This window comes from Egretta garzetta, unplaced genomic scaffold, assembly GCF_000687185.1.
Source record: "Egretta garzetta isolate BGI_Z169 unplaced genomic scaffold, ASM68718v1 scaffold4, whole genome shotgun sequence".
In the NCBI taxonomy this organism is placed as follows: domain Eukaryota; kingdom Metazoa; phylum Chordata; class Aves; order Pelecaniformes; family Ardeidae; genus Egretta; species Egretta garzetta.
In genome coordinates, this window is record NW_009259329.1 from 84,917 (window position 1) to 97,929 (window position 13,013).

General features: G+C 42.0%; 1 protein-coding gene across 1 annotated transcript in view; it reads left to right on the plus strand.

Moving 5' to 3' along the window:
• The window catches only part of MLLT1 (MLLT1 super elongation complex subunit), a 33,974-nt gene that overhangs the window by 16,349 nt on the left and 4,612 nt on the right, over positions 1–13,013 (plus strand). The window contains exons 4-10 of the mRNA XM_035892335.1: positions 724–867; positions 2,511–2,636; positions 4,482–5,027; positions 8,678–8,774; positions 9,591–9,702; positions 11,007–11,106; positions 11,317–11,388. Coding sequence (XP_035748228.1) covers positions 724–867; positions 2,511–2,636; positions 4,482–5,027; positions 8,678–8,774; positions 9,591–9,702; positions 11,007–11,106; positions 11,317–11,388 — 1,197 coding nt within the window. The remainder of the gene's footprint in view (positions 1–723; positions 868–2,510; positions 2,637–4,481; positions 5,028–8,677; positions 8,775–9,590; positions 9,703–11,006; positions 11,107–11,316; positions 11,389–13,013) is intronic.

A 13,013-nucleotide genomic window follows, 5' to 3' on the forward strand; every position in this document is an offset into this window, starting at 1 on the left:
ATGTTGTGGTTGGGGGGGGGGGGGGGGGGGGGAAAGGAAGAGATTTCGTCCGTTCTGTACTGCAAATGAAGAGCGTTTGCTGTGCTTCTGCAGCAGGTGGAACAAAACCAGTGAGGCGCAGATGATCCCCAACATGCATACAAACTCCGGATTTCGTCAGTGAAAGTGCCCTTGCAAAGTTCAAAAGCCTAGGATATCTTCCCATTCAGCCCCTGCAATATGCATATTGAAAAGGATTTTACAAAACGAGTCATTCTTTTGCCACTGCGTTTAATCTTTTCTCAGTACCCGCAGAGATCCTGTGAGTTCAGAAGTTGTTCCTTCTCTAAATAAAGGATTATGCTTTTCTTAATATTGATACTTATAGTTCAGTTGCTTCCCAAAGGAGATAGGATCTGAATTTCAGTGAAAGCAGAATAGTGGGTAAAGCTCGTGAATCTGCTTTCCTAGGATGACTTTGAACGGCTTTAAACAGACAATTGTCAGACAGTATCCTTGGCCGTGTGTTTCTTCTGCACCAAAAAGCCATGAACTGAGTTTCTGATGAACAGTATGTTAACTTTAGGCACAAATAGTTTAATTTCTAGCTCTCTGATCTCATGATGAAAAACTATGAATGCAGCACTGGTTTACTTGGGATTCTCAGGAGTGACTGTTTGAATCCTCTGCCTTAGTGTGCTTGCCAAACTTCTTCCGTTTTCCCAAAGTCTTTCTTGTTTTTAGGAGGAGCCGAAAAAGGTTTGTTTCACATACGACCTGTTCTTAAATTTGGAGGGAAATCCACCCGTGAACCACCTTCGTTGTGAGAAACTGACTTTCAACAACCCCACCAAGGAATTCAGACGCAAACTCATTAGGGCTGGAGGGGTAAGTGTGAACGGGATCGGAGACCTGAAGAGGTTCTGCTAAAATGTGCTCGTTTGGCTTTGGGGTTTCCTTTTAGTTGCAGCCCAGCAGGCTGCGCTTTTCTGTGTTCATCTAAAGGATGGACCCAGCCAATTTTTACTCCTGGTTACGTGACTGCAGCACTTGAAGCAGAACTAAACCATTGCTTGTGTGATTGGTGGTACTTCATTTTCAATTTAAATGTGACCATTAATATCAAAGCACTAAAACCCCTCTGGAAACGGAGATCTGTGGATGTTGCACGCTGTCCACCGGGCAGTTATCTGTGACCTTCCTAGTGTCGTGAGCTGTTTCAGTGTAGGAAAGCTCAAGAAAGGGAGAGGCTTCCAGTGTGTTCCTTACTCATTTTTGCCACAGGAAAGCTTAATACTTAGTGCTTCCTGGTCAATAAATGTCCTCTAAACCTGAGGTTGGCTGCTTGTGGCTTAGATAATAAAAAAAAGCGTTAGAATTTAGAGTGAAAAGGGGTGTGGGAGTTAAAAAATAGACATACTCTTGAAGGCACAATAAGATCCAGGCTGCTGCAGTGGATGAACTCTTACTTCTGGGAAAGTAATATGCAGTGATAGACTAAAGAAATGATAACTACAAGTTCTAAGCAAATTAGTGCAAGCCACAAAGTCTGTGAAGTTTTTAACCAGACAGAGAATGTCAGGACTGTATTCTGAGACACCCCCATATATGGTAATGTATAATTATGTTCTGTTCAAGGACTTTATTCAAGATGGTCTTAGCTGCTGGCAAAATTTTCTTCTGAAAAAATATGTTTCTAGCCTGAAAAATGAAGAAAGTAAAGAAGCTGTGGGGAAATTTGTCAATAGTGGCCAGTATTCCAAGCTGATCTGTCCTGATCTGCCTCAGCGTGCCAGTGCTTTTCCATTTTGGGCACAAAGAAGAGAGTGCTTAGTTCAGCCGCAGGACAGCTGGAACATCATTTGGTTTCTAGGATTTTCATAGTACATTATTGTATTCCTTGTGTATTGAGGTGTTTCATCTGTGAATCACTTTTGTGATTCTAGTAGAAATTCTAGTTCATCTAGTGGAAATTTGCAACAGGATTTTTCTGCCAGACAATAGGGAAGGTAAGAAAGGAAGTGTTCCATGGAGCTCAGTGCTTGGTGTCAAGATCTTGTCAAGGGAGAAAACCAAGGCCTGCTTTTTTCCTCTTTTTTTTTAATTTTTTTTTTTTTTTACCCCCCTGAATGAGTGAATTCAGCTTCTCCTAAACTGATTACATCTTGCTCGCTCCTTCCAGATTTACCTTGCTACCCTTTTGCAGCATAAGAGCGTTTGCAGCAGAACACACACTTCTTGTCCAGAGCTTTATTGCCTGCTTGTGCTCAGAATATTGGAGTTCCCTTTGGGAAAGATACTTGATATTGCATGTTGCCTCTCATTTTTTTGTGGTTTTAATGTTCTGTATTTGAGGAGTTGCCTTGAAATTGAGCATTACCTAGACAACATCTTTTTATGGCCTTTAAGCAGGGGGAAAAATTCAACAGATGAATAATAGTGTGTTAATTGAGCAAGTGACTTAACGTAATCATGTGTTAACAGTCCATGCAATGTTACTCATACATAATTTTTCTCCTCTTTATTACTAGGTGATGGTAATGCCAGAAGGAGCAGAAACTGTTTCAAGGCCAAGTCCCGATTATCCGATGTTACCCACGATACCACTCTCTGCCTTCTCTGATCCCAAGAAGACCAAACCATCCCATGGGTCAAAGGTCAGTGAAGCATGCTTTTGTGTCATCCTGAGGTGAAGAAGTCTTTCAGGATGCGCTGCTAAGAGCTTGTTTAGCAGCTGTTTATGGCTACTTCTAATTCTGAAAACGTCTTCCTAGTGAACTCTGTGGTTTACTAGCTAATGGTCTGGAACTTAAAAGAATTTAGGAGGCCTTTTTATGATTTGCTAGGCTTCTCTCCAGGGAAATTTTGAAAACAAAATTAAATGTCCAAGACTGGCATTTTTTTATGACCTATATCTTCCTCCTGATCTCCTATAGCAGATGAAGTGAAGTCCTCTCTGATTATTCTGACCTTGTATCCTTGATGCTGAGGATGAATTATGTGGGTCGTTCTCTGTCCTCCATGTAAAGCTCTACTCGGCAGCAAGGCGAGTAGAGAGTCAGGAATTCCTCTGTCATTAGGGCTACTTAGGGTAGTGGAGTAAAGAACATAAAATATGCTGCACTTGGCCAAACTAGCGATTTCAAGATTTGATGTTTGCATCCAGCAGTATCTAGTTCTTGAGACTTCAGAAGAAGCTTAAGTTTTCTCTTTTTCACTTGTGTGACGAAGCTACTTTTGTGTAATTCTACATAAGAGAAACAATCCACAGGCAATGTGTTTTGAAGCAGATTACATACACTTTATCAGCCTGAACAGTCACAAATATTAACAGTAATTCATTTCATGATGTAATTCAGTTCTGATATGCGTTTTGTTCAGGGCTCTAAACACTTCTGGCACTTCAGTCATGTCTTCTGATGTTGATGTTATGAAACAGAAGAAAGATGATTTGTCTGTTAGTGGCCGATTTAATTTTGGTCAGGAATTAAGTGTTAGAAAACAGAGAAGATGGAAGAGAAATAAAAGGCTCTGACCCAAGCTGTGGTGAAAATTGCCAGTGGCTGAAGAGACAACAGTCTCCTGCTTCTCTTCCTCCAGGTTGCCCTCAGAGGTGCATGTGCCCAGTTCATACTCCAGTGTCTCCCCACAAGACCCGCTTCTATAAGTGTTTTGAGTTCACATATAATTTGCAAAGGGAAGTACTCCTTTGCCTTCATGCACACCTGACTCATAGGATAGGCAGGGTCCTGATGATTGGTCTCTTAAAGCTCTTATTACAGGTGATAAAGTGCCTGCTGGCATCAGACTTTGCCTCTCTTATGGTTGTGGGCACATTTGGTATTTTTGTCAAGTTGCAGTGTGGTTGATGTGGTGAGTTGGGGGCTAGGCTGCAAACGTAACTTGCATTTGCCCTGGATGTGATTTAAGCTTAAAAAAATCTCTTTAGTTGCTGGTTGGTTTTTTTTCCCCCCCTAAAATGTGGTGTGAAGTATGACTTTGTGTAACACAGCTAGAGTGAGTTTCCTCTTACCTGGCTGCAGATTAAATCTGAACTAAATATCTCCTTCTCTGGAGATATTCAAAGCCCGCCTGGATGAAGTCCTGTGTAGCATGCTCTAGGTGAGCCTGCTTTAGCAGGGGGGTTGGACTAGATGATCTCCTGAGGTCCCTTCCAACCCTTACGATTCTGTGATTCTGTGTAAACATCTATAGATGTTTATAGGCCGCCTTCTATAGACCATGGAAAGGAACAGGCATTTGTGAAACATGTTTCATCCTGTCCTATGTAGTTGTTTAAGTGCCTGCTGCCAATTTCTGTCCATCAGCTTTGGGGAAATCTAGATGTCTACCTCAGAGGTAGATAAGTAAATCAGGCATCTGTGGGTGGATGTCTACGTGAAACAAATGCTTCAATGTGATTTATGAGAATGTGTTTTACAATTCTGTGCAGAGCTTTCAGTTTCATACCTAGCTTGCATGTCTCTGTTACTTAATTTTAGGATGCAAACAAGGAAAGTAGCAAGGCCTCTAAGCCACACAAAGTAACCAAGGAGCACAGAGAGAGGCCAAGAAAAGACTCTGAGAGCAAAAACTCCTCCAAAGACCTTGAAAGAGAACAAAACAAACCTTTGAAGGACTCCTCCAGAAAACCAACTGAGAACAAACTGCCGAAGGAGGAGAAGGCACCTCCAAAAGCTGCTTTCAAGGAACCAAAACTGGCCGTGAAGGAGACCAAACTGGAGAACACTTCTCCAAAGGGTGGGCCACAGCCGGAGTTAAAGTCTTCCAGCAAGAGGCCCTCCAATGTGGAGTCACCAAAGCCTAGTGCCAAAAAACAAAAAAAGAGTAGCTCCAAAGGGGTAAAGAATATCCTAGGGACGTCTCCCAGAACCTCGTCTTCCTCATACCCAGAGAAGAAACAAACCAAGGAGAAGATGAATGCCAAAGTGGAAAAGGTAAAATCTGAAAGTGAGGCCAAGGAGATCAAAAAGCCTGTGGAAATGGAGGAGTCAAATTCAGAGGATGAAACTTCTTTCAAGTCAGAGGTGAGTAGGGATTTGTCCTTTACCAGAATTTTTAAGCATGCTGCTTAAATCCCTGCATGAAAAAGATGTTGAAAAATATTCCCTCAGATAAGATAGAGAACCAGATTGGCAAATGCTTAGGCTGGGTTGTATCTCAAATAAAACTTCTTTGAAAATCCTATCAGTATTCGTCATTACTGCTACCTGGTTTACCTCCTGTCTCGGATATGCAGTTCTCGTTAGATTTATCTGCAGGCAGACTTAGCTGAAAGTCGAAGTTTAAGGTTATGGTCTCTCGTTGATCCCTTGCGGTGACATTTACAGAGCTAGAGTATAGTAGGTGTAGATACGCTTTCTACCTGCTTATGATAACAATATTTTTGAACGTGATCTTAATTCAGAACAGGAGGAAATAATTTTGGGTTTGTTTCTGGAAAAAAACAGCATTAAAATGTCAGTTAAACCCCCTTTTCTTGACACGGCCTGTAAGAAATGTGCTATTGGCTAAAGCTCCAAATATGACCATGTGCCACTAAGCCTAAATAAGTTGTGTTGTAAAATAGAAAACAAATTCTGTTACTGTGCTACTATTTTTAAAAGCCGTCTAAATATTTTTTTCCTTTTTACAACAAAGAACATTCCTTATCCTCTGTCTTCTAGAAATTGTTTTCCAGAAGGTGACAGGAAAAAAAAAAAAAAGAAGTAGGAGGGGAAGGACACAACTTAAATCCAAGCTCTTGCTACTTTTTGCTTGTATATTTTGTATTTGCTATAAAGAAGCCATATATCTTCTAATAGGATTCACAGGATAATATCCCATGAATTTTTGAACTGCTTCCTACTGACCAGTTTTAAAAAGATTTGTCTTACTAGAATAAATCTTCTAGGGACAGCTCGTATTATGACTTAATCAGCACCATGATGCAGTAAGTATTGATGTGTTTATTTCAGAAAGGATTTTTTTGCAAAAGAATCCCAGTAGAAAAGTTTATTGGCGAAGTGTTAATTCAAGTTATCAGCAAAGATTTTTTTTCCAGATTGATTAAATGTGTAGCTTGTGCATTAAAAAGAAGCAGCTCTTCTCCACTTTGAGCCTTACACCTGAAGTGCGTCAGTGTGTAGCAAGCTCCTCGTTTCTATACAAGATACGTGGCCCTCACTGCAAGCTTCTGTACTCTGCTGCTCTCTAAGTCCTGAGTGTCTTGTACTTCAGTATTTCCTCGGTGTCACCCATCCCCTTGGGACTCGCCGTGCAGCTGTAAGCCGATAGCGCTGTTTAGACTGTTCCGTGAAACCACAAACTGTGGTTGTGGTTCCACGACGTCTCTGCTGCAGTCCTGTCCTGCCCCCACCAATCTTTGTATGCTTCTGTGTCCTCTCTTGCACCAGCTCTTGTGTCTGTTGGATGCTTGACAGAGGTATTTGAGTGCTAGCCCAGAAGGAGGGTAGGAATACTCGGTGTGATGGAGGGGGAACCGCGGCAGCTGCCAGTCAGATCAGCTTAGGTTTCTGTGGAACTTGAAGCGTAAGGGTGTAACTGTATAACGTGTTGGCATCAGCAGAGAAGACTGTTTGAGTTCCTTTTCCACCCTGGGGGGTTCTTTTTGCTCCCAACACTGCAGTTTGCTACTCCATCGTTTGTACTGGTACAGCTGTTTGTGCATCTGTGTGGTAAGCCACATCACTAAAGCGAATGAGCAGCTGGAGGTGGACCGGGGCCCGGAAACTCTTAAATCAGCTTTGCTGCTGCAGCCAACGTATTGTGCAACATTCTCTGAGGCTGCAACTCCACGATTGCTTTGAGTTGACATCTTTGCAGGCTGCTGTTGAAAGGAACAGTCTTGCTCTCATTTGTGCTGCTGGCACAAGAGCTCGTGTGACTTTGCAGTGGGCTGGAGGAGTTTCTCCTTCCATTTCAGCTCCTGCCAGCAAGTCCAGTTCCCTGAACTGGCCTCATGCTTGGCTGCCTAAATGCTAGTGCTGACAAAAGGGAAAGGCTGAGATGTGAGGGCATGATTGCTTTTTTCCATTGTCGGCGTGTGCTTTTGTCATATCACGGTGACAGTAACTGCAGCCTGAGCATGCAGAGCATGTCCAGCTGGATGCCTCCTAACCAGTTGGAATAGCTGATAGGGTTAATGGCAAAAGGAGAGACGGGGGTCTGTATGACTTCCAACTTCTGCTGCTTAAGTCCTATTAAGTCATTTTAAGGGAACACCTGCCAGATTATCAGGAATGAAGGATGTTAGGATTGAATCTGTGGGTAAGACACAAGAGCCATGCTCCCTTGTTTGAAAATCTTTACTTTCATGTTGTAATTTTTCTAAACAAATAGGGCTGCTGCATTGTACCAATATATCAGATATTGGAATTGTTAAATTACTGTCCTTCACTACTGAATAATTCACAAGTGTTGTAATACCCTTATTTGACATTTTTCCCTGCCTTCTTACAGTTGAATAAATGAAACTCTTAACAATACTTGAGTGATAAATTATAGGGAAGGGTGGTATTGGGATGAAAGTCCTGCTGCTGCTTTCACTTATCAATGCCCAAAGCTGGTGATGTGCCTCTTTCTGCCTGTTTACAATGTTTTTATAGTATTAACGCTTTCTGTGATAAAGTTTATTGATCAATGAGAATGTGTGATTTTTCTAGCATCAGGATTTGGTAGTAGAAGTAATAGGTGGATTCCCAGGAATGGTGCAGTGAAACTGAAATGCAAAATTTCCAGGGAATTACTTTTTTAAAGGCAAGATAATATTACAGTACACTGAGAATCTTTAAAGTAGATCCTACTGAGTACCAAAAACCCCTCTAAGATTATTGCCAATAGTTGCTGCTGCTGTTGGGGGTGAAATAGTTGATTTAGCCTTCACTGCCACCTCGTGGTCCTTGAAGCTAAAGCATGTGATTGCTGCACAGTATCTGGTCTTCTGTTAAAAACATACGAAGCACTAAAACCTTGTTTCTGGATGCTGTTATTAGCAGCAGTTCATCCTGTCTTCTTACTCTTACTGCAGAGTCTGCTCCTGGCACTTCTGCTGAGCACTGGGAGTTGGTTTCACTAGAGTTTAGCTGGCTTCTGTTATGTTTTCCCAATAAACTGGAAACAGTGCAGTTGGTCACTCAAATTGGTGTAGAAACAACTGTTCTGAGGGTTCAGTAATAAATTAGAACTGATTTTGGAGTCAAGTGAGCTAGGTAGGGCAGGCATCCTTTCCATGTTTAACGGTCAGTGCTAGGTGTTCAGAGGGGATGTTAGTGGGTTACAATAAATGCCCTTTTTTAGAGGGCTTTGATGACTGTTCTAGGTTGCATGCTAGTCACCTTTCCCATTTCAAAGTAAGGGGGGGTTCACTTTGACATTTTTCAGATGCTATATTTCGATTACTGTATTACTATTTGAAACGAGTGGCGTGAAGGGTTTTGGTGGGAGCTGTTGATGCTACTGCCCAGGAGCGCTCAGCTACAGCGTGCCAAAGTTTTCATAAATGTTGGTTTTATTCACCTTGCATTTTGTATATTTTCTGTACTTCCAAGAACTGCATTCAGTGATGTATGATGTTGTAGAGTGCTCAAATGCTGCAGTCTCACTGTGCTTTGTGCTCTGCCCTGTTTTTTCCAGATTAGAAAGGTTAAGATTCTTTTTCTTTTTTTCCCTTTTATGGGGGGTTAAGTCTGTCCAGTCCAGCCCTTCCAACTCCAGCTCCAGCTCCGACTCCAGCTCTGACTCTGATTTCGAGCCATCTCAGAACCACAGTCAAGGTGTGTGGCAAGAAATAAAATTTGTTAAAATCTTCCTTGCATAACCTTAAAAGGCTCCATGAGAATTAGATCTGTTTGCCCAGCACCATATATAAGGCTAATGCAGTTTCTTGTATGCAGCCATGTGTTGAAGCTGTGATGCTTCAGCGAGAGAAGGCAATAATGTCACGGCGTAATCATGAGCAAGTATTTTTCTTGTTTTGGCAGTTTATGAGTAGGGTGCCTCTCTAGATTTGGTTCTCTCCCTGTTGACTTTGGTTTCTGCCTCGGTTTATAAATGTGTTTGCTGCTGCTTGATCTGTAGTGTCACCAGAATATTTCTCCTCCAATCTCATATATGTTTTATTAAAAATTATAAATGTGACATTCATCACTTTGCCAGTGCATAACAAAGCTGCTTTTTCAGATTACTCCACTGATACTCCAAAGAGATATACTGTGGCAATAGTAAATGTTCTAACCTTAGCAAGTGCTGTGTTGCTACAAATACTGTCCCTTGAGTGACATTTAAAATAGTCCCCAAACGCATGAAAAACGTGTCCTTTTGTTTTCATTTCAGAGGAGAGCGGGAGGATTTGGGGGGAGGCTAGGATGGCCTTACAGCAGTGGTAAAGTTTGTCAACTCTGCTTTAGTTTTGAGACTGGGATACGGCGTCTGTTAGCAGTATCTTTGTGCAAAATGAAAACACCGGCGCCATCTTCTTGAGAAATCTTAATGTATCTTAATAATAACCAATCCAGTTTAGATCAGGTAGCTCGGAGGGAGTTCTGCTGCACATGCCCTAGTGTTGAATTGCTTTCTCCCTCTGATCCCAGGCCCGCTGCGCTCCATGGTAGAAGATCTGCAGTCAGAGGAGTCAGATGACGATGACAGCTCCTCTGGCGAAGAGGCAGCAGTCAAAGCAAACCCAGTCAGCCGGGATTCGAGGTGGTAACAAATCGGGAAGAAAGATGTTTGTTGTCTTTTTGCCCTCCATGTTTGGTATTTTTGTGTGCCCTCCATTTGGAGGGAGAAATCAAAGGGATGGGGCTATGCGTGGAAGTGTGAGAGAAGGAAAGAAAGGGCAGATGTGTGGAGCACTTAGCACAGGGTGGGGACGCAGAGTCGATGAAAACAGCGGGGTGAGAACAGAATTGGATGAGGAGAGATCACCGGAGCTCAAAGAGGGGAAGCCACTGGGAAGTGGGATGTGTTGTGCTTGCAGGTGTTAGTGACTGAGGCCCTTAAAATAGTCACCTAATTGTCATCTTCAGATCTCTGCTGGGCTGAATGGTGTGTGACACCTTTGATCTGCAGAGATTAGAGAAGTGTTGTGGAGGCTGTCAGCCTGTCTGCTCTTCTTACTGCATATGACTGATAGAAAACCGAGAAGTCTCAGTCTTTGCTGATCGTGCATGCTGACAGTTGGTTACTTGACTCCTGTGGGACTTGGTTAACAGCTGTTTCCTGCTTTAGTCAATGGAAATAGTTGAATTTCAGCCTTCTCCCCTCGGGAAGCGCTGTTGCAGCCAAAACCTCGACTCTCAGCCTGAATGTTTGAAACCAATGCTTGGCCCAGATAGCAGCTGCAGATTTCAAATGATGCTTGTGTTCACCAAAAACAACAACAAAAAAAAATCCATTGTTGTACTCTGTTGTTATCAAGTAAACAGGAACGGAGAGACTTTGAAGGATATTTTTTAGACCTTTAGGGGACAGGTAATAAACAGTTTTTCTAGCTAATCAAAAGTAGGATACCAGCTATAACACATCTGTAGGGCCACAAGAAGAATAAGAATAAATAGGAAGCCTCAAAAGGTCACAACAGAGATACTAAATGCATTTATTTTTTTTGCCTGCGTTCTCAGTGGAGGTGTTGGTAAGCCTCTCATGCAGGTACTCGGGTGATCTTGGAAATGAATCCCCAAAATGAATAGCTGCTGTTTGTGAAGATCAGGAGGTACTTACTGAGTTGTTCTAAGGGCACTTGTGTATGAAGGAGTTGAACTGCTAGCTGTAATGTGTAAACTAAAACTCCTTGCTCTGCCTGCCCAGGGAATGGAAGATGGCAAAGGCGATGTCAGACAGGAAGAAAAAGAGAACTTGGAAATTACAGACTGATCGTTTCTCCCAGACAGTTTAGTAGTCTATAATAAAGAAAAGAATTTCACTTAACTCTGTGTGGTGCAGTTGACAGCTAAGTTAGTTTCCTGTTACCTGGTGATGCTAATTCTCCACTGCTTGTTTTTCAGACTGAGCCTTAGTGACAGTGACAGTGATAACAGCGCAGATTCCTGCCTGCCAAGTCGAGAGCCACCTCCTGGTCAGAAACTGCCCCCAACAAATAATAAGGTATTGCATCCTACATGCCCATACGATGCTACTTTCAGCCACTCTTGGTTCCTGCATTGTGTTCAGTCCATGGTGTTAGTTCTGGCTTGCACCAAATTTTTCCTATTTCATTGTCTTCATCAGATAGGTAATGTTGTGCATTCAAACCATTAAACCACCGTGTTACCTGAAGTAATTTTGGTCCCTAATGTTGATTTCTTTTACCTTCAGGCATCTGGAAGAAAAAGCCCAGAGTCTTGTAACAAGCCAGAGAAGATCCTGAAGAAGGGAACATATGACAAGGTATGCTTGAGGATTTACCTATCGTAGAACTGTTGGATGCTCGCTAACATTTCTGTGTAGAAAACAATTTGAATCAGCCCAGTCTGCTCAGATTGTTCTGCCCTGGCAGGTTAAAAGCTTGAGTATAATGAAAAACAGGTGTTGAAAGGACAGACTTTGGAGAGTGACACTGCAGAAATCGTGTCTTTTAAATAGACAGACCCCCAGATTGTTTCCGTATGCAAAATGTTAGAATAGTTTTTATTTGTTTGCCCTTTGTCTGAACCAATGGTCTGGCCACTGCTGCAGTGGCGAATGCCTCTTCATTAAAAGGCAGTTTTCATCTGCCTTTGATCTTACAAATTAAGGATTGTATGATGTACTGCTTTGCTGGTTTAGTTAAAACCTTTGTTTAATGAAATTCCCTTATTTTTGCCTCCAAGGCAAGTTGAGCGGTGTACGTGCTCCTAAAGCACGGCTAACTCGCAAGCAAATAGCCAATCCCCAAGTTGTCCAGAAAGTTCTCCCACTGATTTTTTTACGTAAAGAAATCAATCAGATGAGAGCTTAATGCTTTTCCTCTCTCTAATCATTGAGGTCCTCACAGTAATCAAAGTCTGCAGCTCTCACCTGTGTGTTTTAATGCTTTTTCAACAGGAGAATACAGCGCAGGTTAATCCATGTTAGGTCTAAGTGTGATCTTGAGATACTTGCCTCTGAGTCTTCCGCTAGCTACAAAATCTTCGACCACTAAATACTGTTAACCATAGCTGAGATGGCTTATCTGAGGCAAGGTTTGTAGGTAATAGTATCTTCTGTTAGACTACTTAATACAGATAGAAGGGGACACCCTTGAGACCCATTGAAGAGAGTGCCTGAATACCATCAGCTTTTCTAACTGTCAGAGGTTTTATAAAAGATACTGGCGCTCCCAGCAAGCACAGCATTCCGTACTGCTTAGGTGTTTTGGGAAAAATGCTTTTCTCTGTGTGAATGTGCTGGGGAGGGGTATATTTCATGGGTTTTGGTTTGGGTTTGTGGTTTTTGGTTTTTTGGTTTTTTTGCCTTGGTACAATTACTTAAATGAGCTCAGTTTTGCTGATACAGACATGAGCAACTCTGGGGCAGCTTTACAGATTAAGAATCTATCTCCTGTGAGCAATAGTTTGCCAACAGAAACTTGCCTCGTTCGCTGCCTAAATAAAAAAATAAAAAAAAAAAAAAAAAAAAAAAACCAAACCATCCTTATATAAGAACAATTAAAATGCTGAACTTGTAAATAATCCTGCATTTCCCATTTTAGTGTCTGTAAAACTACCTGGGAATACAGTGCACTCAAAGAATTTTTTCCTTACCTAAGCACAAATCATTGTTCAGCAGATTGCTGGGGTGTTGGTCCCTGAGCACTGATGCAGGTATTTTCAGGTAATGAGCAGTTTATTAGTACAACCCACTGACGAAGAACTCGCACTGAAGGTTCACCAAGATGAACTTCACCTTGTTGAGGTCCTGTAAGCTCAAAGGTTCTGACTACTTAAAGCTGGTTATGGGTGTTCATTTAATGGTGTCATTACTTAGTCTTGCTGATGGTCTTCAGACCATCTGTGTTCATGTGAAGTCTTCAGTCTCCCAGTACTTGATAAGGA